At 46.0% G+C, this 26,600-nt stretch overlaps 1 protein-coding gene across 1 annotated transcript; it reads right to left on the bottom strand.

The window, feature by feature from the left end:
* Positions 1-73: 73 nt before the first annotated feature.
* Positions 74-26,600, bottom strand: jag1b (jagged canonical Notch ligand 1b). Its single transcript, XM_004559767.4, has 26 exons — positions 26,245-26,600; positions 25,649-25,954; positions 19,235-19,286; positions 16,310-16,567; positions 15,691-15,751; positions 12,553-12,683; positions 12,329-12,448; positions 11,179-11,292; positions 10,975-11,088; positions 10,777-10,890; positions 10,249-10,295; positions 9,606-9,779; positions 9,025-9,175; positions 8,003-8,167; positions 7,812-7,925; positions 7,562-7,675; positions 7,295-7,408; positions 6,743-6,859; positions 5,916-5,943; positions 5,524-5,609; positions 4,821-4,934; positions 4,603-4,712; positions 3,682-3,921; positions 2,951-3,088; positions 2,602-2,743; positions 74-2,030 (listed from the first exon to the last, which is right to left on the bottom strand). The coding sequence occupies exons 1-26, from the start codon at positions 26,299-26,301 to the stop codon at positions 1,555-1,557; spliced, it is 3,657 nt and encodes a 1,218-aa protein (XP_004559824.2). The 5' UTR covers positions 26,302-26,600; the 3' UTR covers positions 74-1,554.

Genomic DNA, 26,600 nt, shown 5'->3' with positions numbered 1-26,600 from the left:
GTTCCCACGCCACGAGAGATCTTTAATATGCTCCAACACGTTTGGCTCAATGCATCAGACTCGTCACTCTCTCTCCAGAACAGAGACAACTTTAATTCTTGTTTCATACAAAATATTTAATAAATATGACTTTCAAAAATATATTGCCAGATCAACACATAATTCTCAAGTTCATAACACAAAGTCAAAAAAAGAAAAGGGACAAAGTGTTGCCACGATCTCAAAGGGTTATTAACAAATGAGATAAAACATGTTTGTCTTTAAGAGCCTCAATTTTTAAAAAGAAACAAAATGTGCACAGAAACAAAGCGGACTCTTGCAGAGCAAGGCAGTGTATTTATCTGATACTACAGTGTTCCCATTGCTCCCCTACTGTTCAAGTACTCACAGTCTAGCTTATGATATTATGCTGACTAAAGCAGATGGGAATTCTGGCGTGTCATACTGATGTGACTGGCCTTGCAACTTGGTTGATTTCGACAGCCTTTGAAATACGTCTGGGTTAAACTGAAGCTGCTGAAGAATTTTTGTTCCCTTAAGTATTTATCCATTAGTGGCAAGCAATGTGTCTGCCACCATGTCCAACCCTTGCAGCAGCCGTGATCTTTTGTTGTCCTAACCTCACTTGTCTACAATTAAGGTCCTGGCAACAAATAATGAAATGTCCAACGTGTGTATGGGAGGGAAACAAAAATGAAGTGTTTCTTTCAGGGCCAAAGCACCCATCTTTTGTCTTCTCTGAAATTTGGCTTTTATTGAATGCATTGGAAACAAAACAAAACAAAAAAACCTTGAAAGAAATGGTAGGCTTCCACAGCTATCAAAACCTTCAAACTAAACTGGAACGTATAAATAAAAAGGAATGATATCTTAAGGCTCTTGATTATTAAGTTAATAAATCAAATATACACAATGATTAATAAAAAAAAAATGTACATATCTACACGTTCTAAATTGTCACATAAATTCTTCATATTGACAGCAACTGCTGACATCAAACCCCTTTCATCTCCCTCCCCACCCAACCCTAAAAATAAAAATAAATAATAAAGTTGATCTTTTTTTTTTTTTTTTTTTTTGTCTCATTTGACAGTTGCTGAAGTCTAAAGCTGAAAAAGCACTTTCTCCAAATAGAACTAGAAAAAATTCAAACACATACTAAAAATAATTAGCTCTAGTGTTGAACACGTCGGGTAGTTTAAACTCATTGTACAACAATTACACCAGGAGCCCCTTAAATGTGTCCGCTAAAAAAAAAAAAAAAGAAAAGGAAACGGGGAAATGAAATGCATAGGAGGACACGTTTGCAACTAGTTCTACAGTGAAATGTATACCAGTGCTTTGTGTTTCCAGCCAACCAAAGCAACTGTCACTGCCAGTGTAAGCCAGCTTGTCAAAACTTAAATTAGCACGGGGAAATATCTGAAAATACTGAGGGGGAGGAGGGGGGTCACAACTGACATGACTATTTACACATGCCAAAGCTCCCCCAGTTTCACCCACCACCTGGGTGTGAAGGCGTAAGGCTAGGTTGCACAGCAACACAGCTGTCTGCTATACAATGTAGTCCATCCTGTTTATGCTGTTTGCCGTCTCCAAGTCTCTATTGTCCTGTTTGTTAGTCCAATTAGCATGCTTGGATGTCGAGTTGGGATTGGAGATGGTCGCCTTCTCGTCCCTCTCCACCAGTGTGTATGCTGGCTGTTTGGCAAAGCGGCCCTTCTGCAAGTGCCTCTCCTTGTCGTCCTCATCTCCCTCGGGATGATTTGTCCTTATTTTGGCAATGATGGAGTTCTTATTTTCATAGTCTTTAATGGCCACTGTGAGGCCCACGTGCTTCTCTATAGGGTTCTTGATCTGGTTAAGCTGCTCCCGGACGTTGTTGGTCGTGTTGTCCTCTGAGCTGGTCGCTGATGTCCCGTTGTGGTTGCTCTGTTTCCGCCGCCGGCGCATGCACCACAGCAAAATGGAGACCAGCACGAGGACCCAGATGACAATGAAAATGGAGCTGAGAAGGGGCACTAGGTAATCTGGTAGAAGAAAACAATGACAAGTCAGAAAGAGACCACAAATAAAAAAGAATTGACTCAAACGGTGAATAGTAGGATTTCTGTATTAATGCATCAAGCTAGCTCAGTCATTAATGCGCTTTTGCCAGAACAACCTGACCTCCAAGCCTGGAGCTGAAGAGGAGGCTGCTTCTACTTGGCTGTATCAGCAGTCTGCTGTCACCGTACTGATGAATGGTGAACACAAGTGGGAGTCTGACTAAAAGTCCAGCCAGTTGTACCGCGAGCCAATCTAAAGCCATGTAGCCAAGCAGCTCTGCTCTTTCCATTGAAGATCCTGGCTAGATTCTTTTTAAGCTCCATCACAACTGCCATGAGTCGTGTGGGAGGTTAAGGAATCAGTTTACATATACATGGAATGTTTTTTCTTTGGTGTGCAGCTATGTTGTCACTTTTAGGGCTTGGCTCTATCTCATGATCTGATCTTTAGAGAGAAAAAAATTGAAAAAAAATCCTCCCACCCATTTCAGCACATGCAGGTGTGTGCAAGTGTGGAAAACTTCATAATCAAACAAATAGTTTCAGTTCATACCAGTTTTGCTGGGGCTTGGCACACGCACTTCTGCGATGGCGGAGATGATCGTGTTGTTCCCGTTATGCTTGCTAACCAGGTCAATTATCCTTTCTGTGATCTTTTTAACGGGGCTCCCGTCCAAGCGGTGGTCGTCAGTCGACTAAAGGCAAAGAATAAAGCGAGGTGTGAAATTTAAGTGTTTAGTTGTTGTAAACTGAAGCCACAGAAACTCAACCCTACGTCCATAACACATCCTACCGCAGCTGCAAGAACTCTACGATGCAGGTTATGAATCAAAAGCATTTTTTTGTGTGTGCTTTAATGGAAGCAGTCAAACATGGCAGAGTGAGTGGAAGGAAGTACTCACGATGCAGACGTGGATCTCGTTGCTGGCTGAGAATGAGGGGTCACAGGTTATGGACACAGAATGCTCCAAGGAGAAATTCTTGACCACGTATAAGCTCCTCAGCTGCTTACATACTCCTTCCACAGTCAAGCCCTGGACCTGAAGGGAATGAAGCAAATGTTAACAAACACAGGGAGGAAAAAAAAAAAAAGGGAGGAAAAAAGGGCAATCAAGAAGAAGAAGAAAAAAAAAGAAGAGCCAAGGCTGCATTTTGGCAGCATGTTCCAACATCCTATCCACCTAATTTAGATTAAAGACCGCAAACTCATATGCTTGTCACTATCTGCTGTCATGCTTGTTAGGCAACTGGCAAGTGATCATTCTATGTGGTGACAGAGTCGCCAGTGGTCCTGTTCAGCTCAAAATCCATATCATCCTGAAATTAATCTCCCCATGTGGTTGGTTTAAGATTGGGATTGGCAGAAGCTAAAAAGTCATGAATGCCTCAGTCTCAGGAACAAAACTTGTATGCAGACAAGGCTCCGAGAGAAATATTCCCCCCACTCCTTCATGGAGCACATTTAAATACATGGCTGAATTGTTAAGGAGTCTTTCTGCCCTGGAGGAATGGGTAATCTTTCACAGTTTGCTGCTCCCATTCATTTAAGACTGCTGGTGGAGGGGAGGGATGGAAAACGAGCCCAAAACCTGTTAAATTCAATCTCTTCCTCCCTGGTGCCTAGGTAACTCACTCGAGGCATGATCTCCTTGTTGAAGGTGAAGGTGATGTTGGCGCAGCTGTTGTCCTGGTAAGTGGAGCTGGGGTGGCATTTGGTGGGGGGCTGGGGAGGGTCGGAGTGCCAGCACTCTCCCAGCTCAATGCAGGGCTTCACAAAGCAGTGGCCCTCCCTGAGGGGGATGCAGCTCTGGCCTGACGGGCACTCGCCTCGGCCCTTGGCACCCAGTTTGCATGACATCGGGCCACACCACATCTGGAGAGGAAAAACACAGGAGCATTGATACATTTATATTATACTGAGTACGCTATACAGTAGAAAACACTTTCAAACTGTCACTGCCATATCCCCAGATACATCTGCATAACTGTGGAGAGATTTGTATTTCATTTACTACTCTGGGTCTCCAGAGGATGAGTCACACTGTACGAATGTCTAAAAACAAAAAACTGGACCAGTGGTAACAGCTGTCCAAAGATTGATTTGTCTCCACTGCATGTCAGAGATCGTTATGTATCACAAACAAACAATACTGTGATGTCAGGCCAAGTTTTAAATCCATCTCCCAGATCTTTTTCAATCCTACGATGCATTTTCTTGCCGAGGTGAGCTCCACTAGTAAGCCAGCAATGTTCATCTAGCGGTTAGACAGCCATGACGATGACAGCACTACTGTCTAACTCACCCAATCGTCCCTTAGTGGGAACCGGTGTGTGTGTTCGTGTTCTAATCAACTAACTGCATCACGAAATTGGCACTCCCGAGCCAACTCCACCCAGTGACACGTAATGTCGTGGCCCTGCCTACACCTTCTCATGGAAAACAAGGCACCAAACATCAACGCGATCCATTTTGTGCAGTTCTCCGCAGCACTTCTTCCATTCGGAAGCATGACATAGACTTCACAGGTGTGCCGAGCATTCATAAATACTTTACCTTTGTGCACACAACTTTCCCATTGGAACAGTGGCAAGTGTTGCAGTCTTCATCCCATTTCACTCCATCAGGGGTGACGTGTCCATTAACGGAGCAAGGTTTTCTTGTAACTGTGTAAAAGCAGTCACATTGTTAGAAATATTTTCAATTATTATTTTTTTCCCCTTCATTTTCATATTTGTTGGGGGTTGTTTTCCCCATCATGTGGAGGCTGCTACCTTCTTGGCAGTGGGATCCAGTCCTGTCTGGTGGGCATAGGCAGCGATATCCATTGATCTCATCCACGCAGGTGGAGCCCAAGGCACATGGAGAGGACTGGCACTCATTAATATCTGCCACAGAGGAGAGAAGCCAGGGGTAAGAATTGGTTCCTTTGTGGCATAAAGAGCACAGCAACACAGCATTCAAATATTTCACTCTGCACACAAGTCTAACTGCTAGGCTAAACTCACGAAGGCTGTGCATCATTTGAACAGTACATACTAACCAGTTAATAATAATAATGATTACTTAGAAAAAACCAAACAAACAAGCAAACATGCTTTATGCCAGCCCTGGTCTTATTAGGCAGCATCATTAGCAGGTATGCAGGAGCTAAAGGCTGGACTTAGGCGAACAAAGGGTTTGCAATGGGAAAGAATGTGGCCATCTGAAAGCCTTTAAGAGGGAAAACAATCTGTGTAATCAGTGTCAGAGAGCATGGCTGATTAGCCGTTGGCCTGCTAAGCTGGTTTCCCCCAGGGAAAGCAGCGAGGCTTGGTGGAGTGACACCAAAATGACTCAGCCTGGCCTGAAGCCCAATGAAAAGATAATTGGCTGACTAGACCTTCCATTTGGAGTGACTGATGGTCCCGGGCATGCTCTAACTGACTGCTCAAACTGCGATCAGGGGGACGTTCTGGAGGCAGGGTTAATACTCACTGATCCGACAGTCTGGGCCAGCGAAGCCTGGGGCGCACTCGCAGCGGTACCAGTTATCCCCATCGACACAAGTTCCACTGTTGTAGCTGGGGAAAAAAGAGAGAGAGGGCAGGGGGATCATTTCAGTCTGGAATTTTCTCACCAGTCAACTGAACAATTTCTCAAAGATAATTAAAGCAATCACTCCTATTCTTTGTTTTGGACAAGTGTGCTTGGGTTAGGGAGTTCACTAAACAGAGTTAACTGACTGCATCCCAGGAATGACAGGGGCAGGGTGTATGCCTGGTTCCCAGCAGAGAGTGAAAGCGTCGCAGGTGAGAAACTATCACACGAGGAGGAGCAGCTTGTTTACATTTGTCTAAATCTGCAGGAAATGTTTGGCTTCCACTTACCATGGGTGTGGACTGCAGTCGTTGGTATCTGAAAGAGACAAAAAAAAATAGAATGGGGAGGGAGGGAGACGAGAGCAGTGAGCATGTTGATTGTTCTCATGTTTTGTGCACATGACAGCAAGAGCACGTCTAAGCTTGCGTGTGCAGAGGCGTGTTGGGCCGGTCGAGCCCGGACTCAGCGCTGCCTGATCACGATGCCTTATTAACAACACTGAGTCGAATCTCACCCTCAAAAATGCAACCCACCTCCCCACCCACCCCTTGGCAACACCCATAATTCCATCCCGACCTTCTCCCTCCCGTCCAAAAAAGTTTCAAGAGGAATTCATGTTTTAGAGTGCATGCATACATGGCAGGGATCCCAGAAAAAAGGGATGGATATATATATATATATATATATATATATATATATATATATATATATATATATATATATAAAAATCAGGGAAGTGGAGGAGGAGAGCTCTAGAACAAGCAGACATGTCACTGTTTGGACAGGAATGCAACGAATGAGAGGGGAGAGAGGGGCGCGTGTTGAGCTAGCAGAAAGGGGGAGAAACATCTGTCTCCACTTTCCTGAGCCCTTTTCTCCCTCCTCCTTTGCTTTCTCCTCTCATGGCCGGCAGCAGCCAGGGAGAGAAGAAAGAAGAGGAAGGAGGGGGAGAGGAGGAAAAAAAAAAGCTACAGATCAAAAGATGATGGGAGAGTCTGCTCTAATCAGATGCAGGAGTTCACCTTTGCACTAGGTAGCACAATGTTTATCATAATTTAATGGCAGTAACTGTCCACCTTTATCTATTACACCACCACCCTCCGCCCTTTCTTACTTTGGGTGCACGTGGGACCCTCCCAGCCTTCCTTGCAGACGCAGGTGAACGAATCCCCCGTCACCACGCAGGTACCTCCATTCTCACACGGGTTTGGAAGGCAGCTCGAGTTTTTGGCTGAGAACAGAGAGAGAAAGGTCAAGTTTGCTTTTGTCAGTGAGCTTTCCCAAACAACCAAGAGGATCATCAGCACAATCATGAACCTCAACCCAACTCAGACTGCCTTTGACTGGGCTTTTTTTTCCTTCTTCTCCCTGACAGCCTTAATTTTCCTTTTTCTTACGCCCTATATTCTTTGACTTTGAAGTGTACTGTCAGTGCAATCAGGCATTTTAAGCATACGTCTGTCGGCACTCAAAGGAGAGAGAGAAATGGGCGAGATGAGAGTGGGAGGGAGAACTGACAGCACGAAGGGATAAAAACTGTTTATGGACCTCGCAGATCTGACAGATCTGATTAAGATCTGACACAACACGGAGCTCTCCCATAAAGCAAACTTCTTCGTGTGCGTGCGTGCAGAGATGAAACATTAAACCAAGCTGGATGACTCACCTATGTTGCACGTCGTTCCCTCCCACCCCGGGGAACACTTGCACTGGAATGTGTCACCCTCATCATAGCAGGTGCCTCCGTTGTTGCATGTGGCTTCATCGCACTGACTCTCGCCTGGAGGGTGCATGGATAGTCTTTCTTACATGACACTCAGCACAATGTAGAAAATACTGGGTAATTACAAAGAGCCATTAGCACATACCATGAGCCTGCACAAACAGTCTACAGGGGTGTGGAAAAATCAGGAAAAAAAAAAGAAAAGCTTACGGGAGTGGCAAGTTTTTCCCTTCCAGCCATTTTTGCATTCGCAGAAGAAGTCCGTCACCAGGTCTCGACATGTCCCTCCATTATGACAGGGGTTGGTGCTGCAGTCATCTATGTCTGGTTGCAACAATAAACAACGGCGTGATTTATGTGCGGCATATCAAACAAACGTCGTGTTGAAAGATGAATCGACAGGCACCATGAAGGAAGTGTGGCCTTGTTTTGAGGTTGCAGGATAAACAATCGTACTCACTGATCTCGCAGTGGTCGCCTTCCCAGCCGTCACCGCAGATGCACTGGTACACGCTGACTTTGTCAATACACGTGCCCCCGTTGCGGCACGGGTTACTCTCACAATCATTGATGTCTGAAGATGGCAAGAGATGTGTTAGATTTACGACGTGATACATTGCGATCAGTTGTAGATTTGGACTCTGTCCTTACTCTCGTGGCAGTAGGTGCCTCTGAAACCCTCTTGGCACTCGCAGCTGAACTGGCCCCCGGCCTGACTCTGACAGCGACCGTGAGGTCCACAAACGTTTGATGAGATGTAACGCTCTCCTCCTGGTGTGCTGTTGGATGCCACGGCAACCGTGCAGCTATCAATCACTGCAGAGAGGCAATCAAGTTAAATAGTAAAACCAATGACTTTATGAAAGGCTTATTGCAAATTATAAATAAGCCTTAAACCAGGACCCATGTTTACCATAAACAAGAAGGGATGTAAGACACATTACGACAGATCTAAAGGGCAACAGGCCTTTACAGATATAATGCCCATGTGGTTAAAAAAAAAAAAAAGTCCAGAGGAAAAACAGTACTGTCAAAAAAGAAAAGGCAAATAAAAAGAATGACAGAGATAAGCTGTTATGCTTTCATAAGCAATTCATTCATTCTCTATTTTACTCAGAACTGAAATCCCTTCCTTTGCCCCCGTCTGATCAGGTTAGGTGAGCTGGGTGAATTTGTTCCCCTGTAATCACTTAATTCTTGCCAAGAGCAGAAAGAATCTTGCGCCTGGTATCTGACTCTGTGGTTGGTCCACTCACTCAATTACACAGACGGGGAGAAAGAGAGAGAAATGTGCGCATTCACTGAGGGGGAAAAGAAGAGGTAGCCCACCAAGTCATTACTAAGAACACACACGGTGCTATCAGCCCTTTGCCAGGTTTTCAGGGAAGAATCATCGGAAAAGCTTTGCTGAGGAGAGGGAGGGAGGGCCATCATCAAGAGAGCGGAACAAAAAAACAAAACAAAACCCCTGCTCACCTTGGTCAAGAAATTACTTTGAGTGAAACTAAAATACAGGTATTGCCCTCATGGGAAAAATGTGGGCAAAGTATCCAGGCAAATAGTGAATATCTGGCCTTATTCAGCATTATACAACATCACAGTGCACAGATCATCTTTCAGGCCCCTCGCTGGGGGGGGCAAAGAGCTTGCAGTACTTGCATCAGGAGACGTACCTTTGCACGTGGTGGTGCGACAGTGGTCCTTAAGGTGAGAACAGTTTTTGCCCTCGTAGTCCTCTGGGCAGGCGCAGTAGTAGTCTGTGGCCAGGTTGAAGCAGACTGCTCCGTTCTGACACGGGTTGGGCAAGCAGTAATCAATATCCAGCTATGGAAGAAAAGGTTTTGAATAGAGAGTAATGAACCTGATAGTTGACATAGTTTCTGCTACAGAAAACAGAGCAAAACCCACAGCATCCTCCCCACAAACTGTGCCAGGAAACAACACACGCACAGCGCTCAGAGGAGGGGAGGGGGGGGACGAGCCAGAGACATAGGACCCGTCCTCTGAGTCTGGGCTTCAGCGCTGAGGAATGTATCCCACTGTAGCCAGGAGCAGCTTCAACAAAGCACTCCCTTTTTAAAAAAGGAGGACTGTGGAACAACAGCCGTTTAAGAGGGTGGGGCAGGAAAACTTTACAACAAGCCCAAAAGATACAGGCAGCGCTAGCAAAAAGAGAGGCTTAAAAACGCTGAATGAGGAAAGGGAAGATGCTCGCACGCACTGGTGTGGGATAGTGGTGGGAGTCGTGTCTCACCTGGCAGAGATTTCCTGAGAAGCCAGTCAGACACAGGCACTGAAATCCGTTCACTTCGTCCTGGCAGCGGCCGCCGTTCAGACACGGCGAGCTCGCGCACTCGTCGATGTCCCTCTCGCAGTGCTCGCCGGTGAACCCAGGCGGGCACGCGCACCGATAGCCGTTTACCAAGTCCTGGGAAAGAGAGGGAGAAAGAGAGTATGAGGGAGAGAAGCCGGAGCTAACCTCGCACAGCCACAAATTTGATTAACTGCTTTCAAAGGGTGGGGTCCAAACAATAACTGTCAAACCAGAGCACAGAATGAACAGGACGGGGGGGTAAATATCACAGCTACACAATTATTTCAACACATTTTCCTGGCACGGGCTCAACGCAATAATGTTTATGGTAATTCTATCTAGTGTGGTCGAGAAACTTGCGCGCCCCTCCCTCAGAAACCCCTCTGAACCCACTCCTCTCAGATTTGATTTCAGAGGAATTCCACAACAATTCCACTGTCGGTTTGGAGGGAACCGTTTACGGCAGCTATTTATACAACCGCTGCAAATGTCTCTGGCTTTGACAAAAGAGACACAATAAAGCAAACAAGTTGGCAAGCAAACCAGCAATACCAGATAAAGCGAGATGGGTTTTTGACCTTACCTTACAAGTTCCCCCATTCTGGCACTGGTCCTTGCAGTCGTTTATATCTGCACATGAAAACAAATCCGAGATTTAATTCTGAACAGCTTAACTAAATAGTCTGTCTTTAAAAACAAGTCTGTGCTTTGAGTTTCCCATGCTAGGGGCCTTTAAAAACATTGTCGGAGCTGGAGAGTGCTGTGCATGTGAGCTGGATGATGTGGCTGCAAAACTCGGTGCAAAACAGCGTATTGAGCAATCCCCTCTGCTGCCAAGTGAAACTAGTCCCTGCGATTGTTTTGAGCCACCCTTAATCACCGTGGCCTTGGCCACACACAGGCCTCATAATGATAAAGCAGATTCATTTATACTGCAGGAGGAAAAAATAAAAAGGAGGACTGCACTTGTCCAACTCTCCCCAACACCTTCACATTACAGCTTCTATGCAGCATGTAGACGATGAAAGGAACTGAAATATCTAAAAGAGCAACAGGAGCTGGACAGACGTTCTGACCCGCAGCTGCCGCTGCTGACAGGATTCAGACTCACTGATGTCACAGTTCTGCCCCGTCCAACCAGGGAGGCACTCGCAGAAGTATCCACCAATCAGGTTGCGGCATGAGTTGGCATTGACGCAAGGCTTGCTGTCGCATTCGTTGGCATCTAGAGGGTGAAAGAATGCAGTTAGTGGCATGCACACGTGTTGCTGACAGCTGTGAAGTGGTGTAGAAAGGGTGAGCGATTCACCAATTAGACACGTCTTCCCCGTCCACTGTGAAGGACAGTGGCACTTGTAGCTGTTAACCAGATCCTGGCAGGTACCGCCATGGTTGCAGGGGTTGGGAAGGCAGTCGTCAACATCTGCGCAAGAGAAGAGGGTCTCGTGTAAGCAACAGGATATTTTCTGTGAAAAGGTACTGACATTAAGAATGTGCACACATTCAGGCTTACTGATCGTGCAGGAGGGGCCGGTCCAGCCTGGTGCGCACTGACATTCGTAGCCTTGACTGGTTTCTGAGCAGCTCCCTCCATTCGAACATGGATTTGAGAGACAGGCGTGTTCGGCTACAAAGAGAGATCACAAAACAAAAATCCTTGTTGTTTTAATGACAAACTAAGCATCACAAATATACATATTTCTGCCACTGTGCCTGCTAACAGAATATATGTTATTTGTATTGATACTGAAACAAGTCGTGATGTGCAAATGCAGGTTCTGGCTTTGATCCCTTAGAAACGTGAGCCCTCTACCCGCGGTCCAAGCTGTTACACGTCCACGATCGAGTCATTCCTTCACCTCTGAAACCTCCTCCTCTGCCCCGAAAGGCCGCTCAAAAATCCCCCTCTCTCTCGCTCTCATTACCCGCCCAGGCAGACTACACCACCAGGAAATCATCTTTCATGCTAAGTTGACCCGGCCAATGCACCGTGACTTCCCTCTGACTCCCCGCCATTCTTCTTCTGAGAGGCGGCACAAGATGAGAGTAGCGGGAGGGAGAGCGGGAGAGGGGGCAGTCGCGGCACCTCCTTCACAGATGAGTTAAGGATGAGTGAGCACCAAACAAATCAAAAAATTAATGATTCGCTCGAGGAATAACTCTGCAGTAGGAGGTGATCGGCGGACGTCCCCTCGGTATGCCGTGGGGAGGAGGGAAGGGATGCAGCGCTCGCACCCTGGGGCCTCCTTGTTACAATAGCCCAACGCATCGTCCGGTCTGCAGACCTCCTGTTATGAGGGGCATGGTTTCCTGACATCTCTGCAGTTAAGCTGTCAGCACCCTGCGAGCCTCAGATTTAATGAGGAAAAAAAAAAACATCATCTCCATGGTAAGTGTTTGCAACAGCTGAACCTTAGCAACACACCCCATCTGTCTCGAGGAGAGAAGGATGACAGGCCCCAAAAGATCAAGATCGGTGGATTACCTGACTCAGGGGCCACTTACTCTGGAGTGGAAACAGATTATTGCCGAGTTACTGCCTCCTCTGATTACAAACTGAAGGCACCTCTGACCTTTTGTCTGCAAGCTTGGTGAGCCCAGAACATTCCCATTTATTCTAACTGTAAGAATGCTTGGAAGATATAGACAACACGGACACTCACCTCTCTCACAGTTGGCTCCCGAGTAACCCTCCGCGCAGGTACACTGGTACTTATCAGGTCCTGTGTTGATACACGTCCCTCTATTCAGGCACGGCTGGTGAGTGCCACAGTAGTTCAGGTCTGGGAGAAGGAGAAAAAAGAAGAGAGGGGGGGAGGATCACAGTTTGTTTGGGCACAACAGTGGCTGCTCCTACAGTGAGCTGAAATAAGAGAAGGAAATTAACCTTTATCACAAAGGTGACCGCCCCAGTTGATGTCACAAAGGCACTGCCACGGCTCTTTACAGGTGCCGTGCACACAGCCGGGGTGGGGGATGCACTTGTCGCAGTACTGACCCTGCCAGCCATACAGACACCTGGAAAACACAGAGATATAGATTTTTTTATTAGTCTTTTATTTATCCAGGTAAAAAAAAAAAAAAAAATCTCATTTTCAAGAGAGACCCGGAATCATGGATGCAGAAAATTAAAAAAACAAAAACAAGTAGAGACAGACAGTGACAGACGCACAGCCTTCAGAAAAGTTCACAACCTTCACAGAAGAGGTCAGATAATCCACGCGCTGCCTGAAAATGTTAATATTTTAATCTTCCATGTATTCCAGATTCGTTCAGCAGCTACTGAGCCATAATCTTAACTTAATAAAGTACACACTAGCGTGAAACAAACCAGCTCCCACAACTGGGCTGCATCTTAAAAGACCGCAAATGAATTTTAAGTAGCAGGGTGTTTATGTAACGGCCTTTAAACAATACTTGGAGCTGCCGCCGACGACGAAAGAGGAGCATTTAGCTTTTTACTAAACAAGGAAAACAAAAACCCAACACACTAAATTACAGTTCCAATGGGACCTTTAGCACAGCTAACATTAGCATGCGACTAGACGCTCCCTTTAACATCACTACGCCTGTGGCTTGGCAGCGGCAGACGAGGAGGGTTCAGCCTTCTTGGCTGTTACACTGCTGCTCGTCCTGGTTCCCATGAGTCAGAAGTCAGACTTGCGCCCCGAGGGTGAGGACACAGCCTGCTGACCACTGAAATATCCAGGTTCATAATTACACCGATAATGCTGCTCCCTTTCTCGTTCGGCTCCATAATTAAGACAGCAATCCAGCCCCGGTTGATAAATCGGCTCTTTAAAAAGCTGGCAAAGCGGCGATGCAGTCCCTGCTGCTGAGCCCAGCGACAGGAAACGTAGCGTCCCCCCACCCCCTGCGGGCAACTAGGGGGGGGAGCGGCACGCTGATTAGCCTCAAGAAACGGACGGACTGTAAAAATAAACGCGGCAGTTAAGTAAACCTCAGTCTGTGATTAAAGAGGCTATTCTTAAAAGTGTGCTAATCCCCCTCCATGAGAAGTGGAGCTGGAATCCCCGCAGCAGGATCCCAAATCATTTACAGTTATTACACAGCCAAATTACTGGGGAATGTGACATTAGACTGTGCAGTTCTGCTGATGCACAAAGATTTCATACCCATGAGAATCTGATAGGTTGCAGCGGTGCACATGTGCCTTCTCAAAGTGTTGTGCAGGCCACAGGTGCACTGTTGTTACTCCATTAGCAACAGCGGACGCTCAGGGTATCACTAAAGACTCTAAAGTCATTAAGCTACGGCTTTGCTGCGACAACGGGGCTGCCAAGCCTGCAGCTAATGTTGCTATGTACTGCAGTTGTTTGAGACGCCGCAACAGCCCAACGATGGGAAACTGCTCACTGACTACAGCAGCAATAGATCTTGCTTGGAGAGTTTGTTGGCGGAGTGCATATAAACAGAGTTAAACCCTGAGCTTTAAATATAGCCACACCTGTACAGGGACTAAAAGACATTCAGGCTCTTGTTCTGCCAGTAGTCACACAAGCAATTACATGAAACTCGATGATGTCAAAAGCTTGGGAAAAACAACAAAGCTGCAGCACAGAATGAACAAACCTGATCATCCCTGTGCTTGATTTATGGCCAAATCAGACAAGTAAGAAAGCAACCATTGCCTGAACTGTGGGAAGAGCCGGACGCCGTGGGGCCCTTCTCCGGGATGAGGATGAGAGTCGACTCTTACTGCGCGCACACAATGCCCTAACGCCGATACCCTTCTGTGCTGGGCTTTTCCTCTGGCTGTGCGTGTAAACAGCATTAGGAAGCCATTAGCTACATAAACAATACACTTTAAGACTCATCCGAATGTTACACACGATTTCGCTGCTTAACACTTCCCCTCGTTTGGAGAGCTACATTTCCAGCAGGGCTGTGGCAGTCGAGCCCTACTGCGCAGACTGGCAGCCCCCATCCACAAGAGCTCCACGAGAGATTTACAAGCAGCTCAGCCTACATCTCTGTTAAAGCCCTGGTAGTGATAGTCTGTTGGCTGGGAAGCCAAAAACATGTACAGAGAAAGATCTGTGCCATGTCAAAACTGGTGCTTGGACACAATCCCTACACATCTAAATGATCACCACCACAGGCTTCTGGCAACACACCCACAGCAAGTGAAGGCACTTGAATCAAATGGCTCTCTGCGCAGGGTATTCTAGCCAAAGAAGATAAAAGGCTGGCTCAGTCCAAAAGGAGCGAAGACTGGGATATTTTGTGGGGAAAACAACATTTGGACTGTTAAAAGAAAAGAGGCTTAGATTAGCTGTTGTCCCAACTGATATTAGATGACAGCTGGTAAATAATCAGCATACTGATATACATAAATTGGAAAACATTGGTAGAACTTATTTTGAGAACACCATCATACATTTTGCAAAGTAATCAAATCACTTTTTTACCAGAGGGTGCAAATAATTCAACTCTGGGTAGTTTGTTTTCACTCATGTGTGTATTTTTGCTTTGTTTTTAATCTGTGAAAATAAATCATTTGAGCACGGGCCCCTGATGTGCAAACATCATCACCCTTCAGCTTACGTCACTGCGACTTTGTGGCTAGATTTTTCTACTCTTTTCCCCTTCGCTTCAAAAAGCGCCTCGAGACACATCTAGCGTCAGCCACCGGTAGTGTTTCACCGCAAGCACGCGGCTCTTTCCCACCGCAGGCGAACTACTTCTTTTTTTTTTTCCTGTGTCTGAGCTGGTTGCACCTGCAAAGTTTTTGTTTTTGTGGTTTGTTACCCAGGAGAAGAATGCGCATGGTGCGAAACACTGCGTAAAAAACTCTCTCATTGTACCAGGAAATCGCTCAAAAATCACAGAGTATGGGGATTTTGTTCGAAAGACACATCCCTCCCCTGCAGGGCCAAGGACGAGGAAACGTATGTTTATTGACAGTTTATTACTGCAGAAGCTCAAACTGTCCTAATCAACTAATCAACGGTCGGCATTTCATTTGGAAAAGTGCAGAAAAGTCTCACGAAGCAGCACTTACTTGCATCCACCTGGTTCCTTACATGATCCGTGCTCAGTGCTGCAGCCCTGTCGACATATAGCTAGAAGAAGAGGAAGAATTAATCATTTAACTGCACGGTGACTAGATTCACACTTGGCCTGTGGCAGTTATAACAGCAAATAATATGATTAGCGCTATTTGACATTTCTGTCTGTAGAACAATCAGAGCTGTTTACAGACAACCATGCATGCCTTGCCAAAACTACCCTGGATCCAACTTCTCCTGGTTGCCCTCTTCACAGCCCACAACTGTTAGTCAATCAACATTTAACAACATTTTAGTGACATATAAATCAGCAGACTGACAGTCTAAGAACCGCAGTCTCATGGCATGAGACATTTATTAAACTGATTACTGCCCAGGCTTGTTTTTAGGAGGAAATATGATTTTTTTCACACTCCTAGCAGGAAAGAAGAAAAAAAAGAAAGGAAAAAAAAAAGGGGGGGCAGAACGGAGATGTCATTCAATTCAACAGAAAGCATTTCCTTCATACACATAAAGACTAATCCTGCAGTCTTACGCAGTTTTCTCCAGAAGCATCTGTTTCAAAGTGACTTCTTCCATTACTTCATGCTGCCATCTCACCCAAGGCCTCACCTGTGTTGCAGTCAGGTCCAGACCAGCCTTCCAGGCAGGTTTTGTTTCCATTGTTGTCACACGTATAATGCCCGAAGAACTCGTCTCTGGGCCGACAAAACTTGTTGCAGCCGAAACCGTAGTAGTGCTCGTCGCAGCTGACCCGGATCTGGTATTCAAACTGGGCTACGGGGCCGTTGTGCGTCAGCTTCTGCCATTGCGGGCTGGGGTTGATCATGCCAGAATGAGAGGCTTTTTCTATCAACCTCCCATCTACACCTTAAAGGGGGGGGGGGGGGAAGCACAAGCAGTCGTACTTGTGAATTTCATAGTAAAGGAAAGAAAAATACTATCTTTTTCTGTTCTGGTTCTTTTGAGTTTCATCAAATGTTTGGGCCTGAGAGGAGAAAACAAAAACACCCCAACATCAGTGGAATGCAGCATCCTACATTACGCTTTTGGCTTTTGCACTTTGCTCCGAGAGCCTAAAACCGGACCAAGAATTCTGACACAAATTGCAGAAGATCCCTTACATAGCAGATTATATGTAATTAAAGCAACTATGTGTGTTGGAGAGGAAGAAAAGTAGTGGGATGAAATGCAGGAAAGAAAGAAAAAAAAAAAAAAGGATGCGGGTAATGAGCACTTTTAACTGCTTTTTTTCTCACGCTTCCCTTTCCAACTCTCCATGGTTGGTTTGTGATTCTCAGGTTTACAGCTTGAGGAAACTGCTGGTCTCTGACGCTGCCCTCTGCATCTGCTCAGGCGAGGACAGAACTGCAGCCGCCGTAAATTACAGTGCGAGGATGCCACAGTCACTACTGGGAAGCCAGCCAGTGTGCCATCAGCACTTTTCCCCCCAGTCTGCCTTCCTCACATGCATTTTTTTTTTTTTTTTTGGGCACCAATAGCTCCCAAAAGCATTGAAATCAACACTTGGAAGATTCCATCTTCACTTCAGGAGGGAACCAAGTTTATGTTTTGATTGTAAAGATCCACACAGAAACAGACCTGCGTTTTAGTCAATGTGGAAGAGGTCACAGCTCTGGCAAATAGAGGACGGAGGCGAGAGCCACGCTCGCAGAGCAAACACGCTCACCCCAACCTCCAGACACCGCACCATCTACATGCAAGCCCTTTCGCATTAACACCGCTCATTCACTCGCGCTCGCTACTCCATGTCTAAATCTTCCACCTGGGAGAGAATGAAAAATGTGTCACAGTCATCATTTACTGCGCTCACACGAGCAGGGGTGGTTGACCGCGAGGTAAATCGCTCCTGTGTGTAGTATGATGCAACGCAGCGCGGGGGGGCGGGTGGATGGCCCGCTGTTATTTATTTACTACGCTGTGTACGGCGGCATCCTGAAATCACAGTGCCCGGTGATATTTCGCAGTACTCTGGAATCCAAAGATTAACCGTGTGGTATTTCTCTACCGACTGCTGGCCTGCAGTGTCAGGAGTAGCACGCCCTTGCTACCTGCTGCCTGGCTCGTAGCTTAACATAAATCAGACCAACTTTAAAAAGTTTAGAAAGGACATGCTAGAAAAGAAAAAAAAAAATTTTTAATCTAATTTTAAAAAAAAGAAGGAAAGCTGGTTTCTCAAACACGCTATAAAACTAAACGATTCATGTTCTACATTTACACAGGTGTTTTAACTTGAGCCAGATGTTTTATTCTGTTCAGGAATCTGTTTAGATGTCGGTCAAACACACGAAGCCTACAGAACCTCAAGCCAGCCTGCTGGAGGCTCAGAGGCTTAAACAGCACCTCATGTGTACATTCGGGGGGCTTTTCACACCAATGCCCTAATGGGTCTCCGGGGAGCGGCAAATACAGCAGAAAAGACCGAAACCTCGCTGAGCTCGAAAAAGACATAAACAAGCACGGGATAAGGCCCTGCCCTCATCTGGAATCACAAAGCTGACCACCAGCCAGCAGGAATCCCAGCAGGAACCAGAATTTAGTCAGGTTGATCGCATAATTATGGGAGGAGCAGCTCAAGTCTCAGAGTGGCAGAGTTGTCAAAAATAATTTCAAGCAGTTTAAGTACCAATATTTCACAGATACCCCGCTGGGCCCTCTCTTACTCTGCCCATGTGAAAATCCCCACATAGCGCCACCTCCTCTCTCATAGTGGTGTCTACTTCTTGTCACTTGTCCTACTCACTCCAGTTCACTAGCATTTTGCGTGGTGATAGAAAGCTGCTTTTGTGGCTGAACATCTTTTTATAATCATCTTAACCCCCACCCGTCTGTGGTATTGACCATCTGTATTTTTCAAGGCATTTACCCAAACATTATTGACTAGTAGTCGTCCACCGCACATGCTCTGAGCTCAGCCCGCCTATATGCCTGCGGTCATGCACAGGCCAGAGGTCACTTTAACCTCAAACAGAGCAGAGCTCTGAGGCTTCAGTCTCCTACACACCAGTCAAAGCCTCAAGCTGGTCGGCTGGATGAACTATGTTTCACGCCTCAGTGACAGTGAGACAGTGTGACCCCGACCCTGGCTGGCAGCACCCGCCATCAGTCATGAGCCAAATAAAAATGTTTTTTCTATTGGGGGAGCAGCGAGGCTCTGTTGTCTTAAAAAAGAAAAAAAAAAAAAGGAAAGGGGGCGGGGGCGGGGGGGGGGGGGGGGGGGGGGCACCCTTCCTCTACCCTGACAGCCCTCCCCAATCCCATCTTCTTCCTCTTACTTCCTTTAACTCATCTCCACCTGTCAACACACTTTAACACACACGCACACACAAAACCACCCAGTGGACCATGTGGAAGAGGGCAGGGGGGTTCAGGAAGAATCAACTTCCTTCCCTGACCTTCAACGAAACTCCTCCCAGGCACTGCTGTGACAGGGGGAAAGGAAAAAAAAAAGAAAAAAAAAGAAGAAGAAATGAACAGAAGGTAAGATGGAGATACCAGACAAGGAGAAATACTTACCACTGGTTTCATTGTTGAAGTCCAAGGCTTCCACTATCAAAGTGTAGGACCTCTGAGGAAGACAAGACATACAGGGAGCGTTAGTGGAGAGGAGGAGTTCCTGCATCATAAACAAAATGACTCAGTGGCAAATCTTTTGAAAGACTTCATGATAAGTTCAGTGAATTACGTCACAGTAGTGCCCTTGTGGTTCTTTTTACTGACCATGCAAACTAACTCGTAGGAGGTTCACACGTTCTCCCATTTATCGGGAATGCTGCAGTTCTTGGGCCCATTTATCTGTGAGGTCTGAGGGCTGGAACGTGTTTTTCCTCAAGTGTCATAAATGGTACATTTGTAACGCCTACGAAAAAAGAGACTAAAATCCAGAACTTTTCCATTTCCCATGACCTCACCAACCTTGCCAATGACGTTTCATCTGCCTCTCACCGGGTTAGCCCAAAACAAAGCCTAGTACAGAAACCAACGTGAACTATGAACAATAGTCCCGTTGATCTGATTAAGAGGATAAGCTCGAGGTGGTGCGGAGGTCTCTGTGATTAGAATGGCAGACACAGTGAGCAGTGGTCTGGTCTAGGTGGACAAGCACCCGGCAGGACGGCGCTGGACGTGCCAAAAAAACAACCGTAAGTCAAAAATAAGAGCGCACAGAAAAAGCAGAGCCAAAGATCTGTCTTCATATTAGCCGTTGTAACAGTTTTTCCCCAAATACAGTTTTTCCACATGTTTATAAAACGGTGGTGAGAGGCCAGTTGATTCCTTTTATATTTTTTTTTCTTTTGCAGCGTAGGTGGGGTTTTCAGTTTCATCCTAATTTATGTACTTCAATAGGCGTGCTATGATGAAGCCAGGCAGAAGTGCTTAGGAACGCCACTTTATTTTTTAAAGGACAAGCAGAAAAATGGGACACACACACAAAAAAAAGCGTGAGATGGTGAAATGGGGAAAAAAACTGAAATACAAGAAAGGGGAAACCACAGAGAAACTGAATGAGAGCTACACTCTGGAGGGCCCGTCTACATTTCAGCACTGCCAAAAACGCTTTGTCCGATTCAGGGTCGGTAGCGCTCACACCGATATCGGCTTACACATCCACCCTGCGCTGCAGTTATGAGGGAATCGGACAAAGTGTCTGCGAGCGCACACGACAGAGTCCCAGAAAAAAAGCATGCGGCTGTGAGAAGGTGTAATCCACTTACATTAACTTGGGCATCCAACTTAAACACCTACTTGTTACATTCACACGCGTACTCGGCCGTAGCAGCGATGCTTGGAGGCATTTCAGATATATATAATTCTTTTTTTTTTTGCATGGCCTCTTTCTGCCGCAGCAATGACTTCACGATAAACAAACCAGCTTGAAGGAAAACCCCTGGTCTCTTTCCACAGAGGAACAAAAGGGGGCATGAGTCATTCCTTTTTCACGGCTTCACCTTGTTTTCTCAGGCATTCGCCTTTCCATCTTTCCAGGAGACATTCGTCTCATCCCGTGCCAGTATTTCGCTGCAATCAGGGCAGCCATTATTTGAGATGCAGCGCTCATCAGCAACAGCCTTTACAGTATATTCTGACTCACAATTGAATGCAATCGCTTGCTGCAGAGCTCCAACAAGTGAGTCAGTAGTTATGTGATACCTAATCACCTAAAGCCACAGCCCAACCTACAGAGAGTTGCTTTAACAGTAGGAACAAGAGTCTTCTGGCTTCTCTTCAAGCATTAAGTAGTATTGTGTAAATGTTGTCATTCACCTCCTGTGACCAGCACTTGACACAGTTGCAAAAGAGTAGACTTCTCATTAGAGAACCAATACTCCAGCGTAAAGAACAGCGCTTGGATACATCTAGCAAATGTTTACAGACTTTTGAAATATCAGGATATCACCCATGTGACAGCACAGCACACGTGGAGAAGTCATCTTAAAAAATGGGAACTCAACTGAAAGATAAAAAAAAAAAAAATGACGAGAAACATCTTTGGAATTTTGTTTTGTTGTTTGCACTTGCCAACACGTTATCATTCTACTGGCAGTTAAATAGGGAACAGCAATGGATCCCTGCCAAGTGAAAACATCAACAAGCCCGGATTCACCTGCTGCACAGCAACATTTCACAATGTGTCCGAGACTGATGGGAAAGAAATCCCTCATTGTAGTGAACTGGGCGTTAACAGGCGTCAAATCTAACGGAGTACTCCTAAAATAAGTAAACAAAAAAATATACACAGAAAAAATTCTTTAACGTGACACACACACTTACACACCCATATCTTCTATCATTAGACTTGCCTGAACACGGACGCTTTTGAAGCTATGCAATCGTGCAGTCACGTGATCGTGTAGTGCTCCTTCGTTAACATGATTAAAAGGGCTCGCAGTTAAAAACTGGGGGGGAAAAAAAACAAACAAACAAAAATTCGATATCGATGTTTTCTGTTCTGCCCTTTTTGGCACACTCCTAATGTTTCTATACCACGGGGTTCCCAACGTCAAGTGAAACATCAGTGCGGCTTGATCCAACAAGTAGCTTCCCCATTAATGGGATGTTTAGTTTCATGCTAAATAACTGCTCCCAGAAAGTGAGATACTGGCTGGCTCCTCATTCGCCAACACTCCATAACTCCATAACCGTCTGCCACTGCCAGGTTCACTTTTCCCAGGCTCCCAGCTGACTCACTTCTCCTCTTTGAACTACATAGCACACTCTCTAACCCCCTCCCCTCTCTCACACTTGCACACAGACACACACATCCAAGTGCAATAAGTGTGGCCATATGTCTTCTTATCTTTCCGGGCCAAGCAGGCACTGTCCAACAGACAAGCGGCATAAGCGATAAAGATCATTCCAGTTCGAATCACATTCACTTGCCAAAAAACACTACTGAATCCTCTCAGTAGGGGAATTTTTCCCCTCACACACCCTCTTATCTTCCCTCTTTCTGAAAATGAAGCCATTTAATGTACCATTACTAAGAAATATAAGGGGGAAAAAAGTACAGGGGGAGAGGGGGTGTCTCATGGAACAGGTCAAAGGTCTAAATAACGGCAAGGTAGAACAGATTGGACTAGTCTAGGCTTCAGTCAGCACAGAGGAAATGTAAACAGTTTCATCAAAGGCATGTTGACTTTCTGTATCAGCTCTCCTGAGTCAATCACTTTCATGGTATCAGCCTGCAATCTAACCAATGATTGGGGCTGCTAAATAACACACCCTGTTTGCCACCAAAACCTTGGTTCAGTCCTGAAAAGCCCGCTCTTGTGATCTTCTTTAAAGCCCACCGGCTTTCACTGATTGGGGTTGGAAGGAAGGAATGCATTGTTTCCCCAGGACTTTTTCATCACAGGAGTTACACGGAGACTCAGTTTATGTATCCTGTTAAAAGGTACGTCGGCCCCTGGTACAAACAGAACCTCACCCCGACCAAAAGAATCTCACCTTTTGCCAACTAAAACACGAGGCACCGCAAACAGATTACTCACAAGGCAAAGTTAATCAAAACATGAACCCGAGTCCAGGAATGAAAACCATATCGAAGTGTTTAAAGAAGCAGGCAGTCATCGGTCTTTGTCAAGGTTCACAGGCCATTAAGGGAAAGAAACAAAATTAAAAGGTGCAGGTTATCTTTTCCAGTTAAATACATATTTTCGATTCATGTCTCCCTTCCAAGAAGCTGCGAGCAACTGATAAGAAGTGAAGCATCAGAGGGCATTATGTAATGCCGCGGTGACAAAACACAGCAATTACACTACTATAAAAAATAAAACAAAAACCCAACAGCATTCTTTTCTCTCTTTCACTTGAGTAATTTGCACTTAACTGCCACATCAGAGCCAACTACAAACATGTCATTACTCCCACTGCTCCCACGCTCACAGTCCGACTGAGCTCAGCATTGTTCTTTGACGCACCTGATCCCGGTTCTCAGACTGCTTTGACTCACTCCAAAACCCAAAAACAGGGATACCACCGGGTCTCAGGCCTCAGAGACGCCAGAGGTTTTCTTTTTGTTTGGTTTTGTTTGGTTGGTTTTTTTCAAAATGGAAAGATACTTTGAAATCCAGGCATCACTGGAGCGAGGGAAAGGAATCGCTCAAAGATACAGACGATGGCGGGGAGGAGGGGACTCCAGAGCAAAGTTCTGGCCTTTGCCTTTTACAGGTGTTACACGGGCAAATTACTGAAGGCCTGAGAGCCAACCTTTATATCACTGCTGAGTCTACTACTGCAGCTTCCTGTTGCTTGCCCTGCGCTGGCATTACAGCTGCAGTGCATCTATTATGCTCTGTAATCCTCACTGTAGTCACCGAGGGCTCACTATTGTCCCGGCTTGCCACTGTAGCAGGGCCCTCACTTCTCTGTGGGGCACAAGCATGAGGCGGACATTAACCAGGACCTGCACGGGGCTCTGAAACACTTCTGAAAGAGATGTGCGGCTGATGTCATTCAGCTGGATGCCTGGCTCTTGCCTCTACCTGATCTAAGCGCATGTGTGTAGCCTCATTAAGTGCCACAGTTACCGTGGGTGGCAAGGTTAAAGCGATGAAATGCCTGGGGTCCAACCGAGCGTGACTTAAACAAAGCCCTTAGCCTGGACAAGAGGCCAACTTCATGCAGCTCAGTAGAGAGGATGAAGGGAGAGAAAGAGTGGGGGGCTGGGGGGAGTTTCATGAACTCAGAGTACCCAAGAACCCAACTGCACCACACTGCCATCTGTCCACAACAGCCAATCAACTGATGAAAAGGACAAAGAGTGATATCATACCTAACCTGACAATTGTTAATGTGCAGTGAAGTAAAGCACTTAAAGTGAAGGATGGGAGAAGCTAGCAAGCAGCTCCAAACTCCTGATTTCTACAGATATGGGTTCAAAACAAGTGACCTGATGGATTGTGCAGAACTTTTTTTCTTTTTTAGAAAAACAGCATATTTCTATGTATCTGGAGATTTTAAAACACGACATGGACATCCTTCATTAGGCCCAGAACATGCAGGCCATGTTTGGAAAGAAAGCATTCACATTATCAGCGTGCGAGAAGAGAAATGTGAGGAAAGCGAGCAGAGCGCCGGGTTGCATTTCAATGTCAACAATGTGCCGTTTCCAAGCAGAAATGGTTTTATCCAGTAAGATGAAACTAGTCGGGCTGCAAGGATTAATACTAACTTAGTGTTGCCATAGTGTGAACATAAACACAAACCTTTGTCTTTTAAAGAAAGTTGTGAGGTGCCAGAGACTAAGAGGAGAACAAATAAAAGTACAGGCTAGATCAAACTGCACGCCATCCTGCTGAGAACATGATTTTACTGGCAGATTGCAGGGAAAACACAAATTTAAATGATCTGTTCGACCTCACAGGTAAGGCACACAACAATGAACCACATGAAAGGGGAAAACTGAAAAGTCCACTTCTTCCCCCACTCTCATCCTCGAGGCCTTTCAAGTGCAGTGCCTGAAATTACAACAAGAACCTCCATCAAGTTTGAGGTAAAAATAGCCTTGATGTAATTGAACAACACATACCAACAGACTGTGCCTTTCACCCATCAGGCACAGCAGAGGAGTTTGCGGGCCAAGCTGTGGGGCCAGTCAGTCTGTGCAGTCCTTTTTTTTTTTTCTTTTCTCCCCCTTCTTCTCTCTCACTACATAGAAATGTGCTCCAGCATGGCAAATCATCTCCCTCTCACAGAGCTACAACACTCCCACAGGCCTGTCAGGCCCATTTATTTATTCAATGAAGAAGAGCTGACACTCAAGGAAACCAGAAAGTGGGTTTTCACCCTGGAGTTGCTGTACTGTGCTACATGACCAGCTTTGCCAGGAAGGCAGACAAGGGGAATCTGAGAGTTAAAAATTATTTTAATCTACTCAATCGGGCCAGACAAGGGGGCACACATTCATAAGGACTGGTAGGAAAGGAGGAAACCCATTCAACACATTAATAACAACAACAACAAAAGAGTGGATTTCTTGAAATGTTTCATCTTTTTTTTTTCTACTAGATTAGATGACCCAGGAGTTCAGATTAACTGCAAGTCATAATCTGCCCACTTGCACTCCCTTAAGCCAAATTCTAACTCGGGTTTTATGATTATATGTAACGCGGTTTTAACAACCTTACACATAAGCAGACAGGTCTAGGCCTGATGGTGCAAAAATGCCTGCACCTGGTCAATTAGCGCACATAATGAGGAGGGGAGGGGGGGCGCTTTCTCAAAGGGACAATTCACTGAGAACCAAGTGCCAAATGAGAAACTCACTCTTTGTTTGTTGTGCTTTCTATCCTTTTTTTCTCCTATTTTTTGAGGGGAGGGGGGTTAAGAATGATTGACAGGCAGTAATTGCGCAGAATTGCCCTGCAAACACACATTTTCTCTCTTTGGAGATTTTTTTTTCTTTCTTTTCTTAGAGTCTCCACTCACCGGCCAGGCAAAACTGAAGGGCAAAACTATCCTGGATTTGTCATTCCTGACAGAGCTCTTGAAAGAAAAGGTATTCCCTCCCAGGACAGGCGTAGATCCCATTCCGAAGCTGCAGGGCCCTGCAGCGGAAACTCTGGACTGGTATTCCTTTAGGCAAACTTTAAAAAACGTATTGCACTCGTCCCGTGTGCACTTTCTATCCGCGCCGCTCCGTGCGCCGTCGCAACACACGCCGCTCAGCAGCTCTCCGTTCGCATTGCGCATCGATAAGATTTGTAACTCGAATTGTCCGGATCCCTCTGACACCTGTTGAAGACAGAAAAGTGAGTGCAATGGGACTGTGTGTGGAGGGGACTAAACAAAAAAACAAAAGCTACACTTTTAACACTTTTGCGTCACATGTACGCTAGTTTTTACGCACGCAGCATGCTAACTGTTGAGATTTTTCTTGCAGAGGCATGCCTACATGTAATGTTAGCATAGCTGTGAACTTTCAAAGGCGACACGCATGCAGAAAGCAGAGGACATCCAAACGGCCCGAACTGAGTGACCTTTCCCGCTCGTTTTCAGCGGAAAAAAGGAACCAATCCACGTACCTTCGCGAGAAAGCAGAGTAAAAAGGCAGCAACCACCGAGCCCCGTCTCAAAATCATGCCTCCGGACTGCTGTTGCCACTCGTTTGTACTAATCGTCTGGCCGACACACGGCACCAGAGCTCTCCTCTGGTTTAAACATGCACGAGTGGGGAGCAACGATTTGTTCAGTGGAGCGCAGGTTCCTGATTCATAGACCTTCCTAGTACGTCCCTCAGGTTCTCCGAGCCTGTGCGCCTCTTCGTTTATCTTACACTCTCCACTTGTTGTTGTTGAGCAAAGTTTACACAGTAGCCATGCGGCGGCCGAGCTCACTGCTGACTGACTGCTGCTCAGAGTTGGAGAAAGCTACACAAGTT

The sequence above is a fragment of the Maylandia zebra genome, linkage group LG13 (genome assembly GCF_041146795.1).
Source record: "Maylandia zebra isolate NMK-2024a linkage group LG13, Mzebra_GT3a, whole genome shotgun sequence".
Classification (NCBI taxonomy): Eukaryota; Metazoa; Chordata; class Actinopteri; order Cichliformes; family Cichlidae; genus Maylandia; species Maylandia zebra.
Note: the sequence above shows the minus strand (reverse complement) of the source record. Positions and strands in the feature narration are given on the sequence as shown.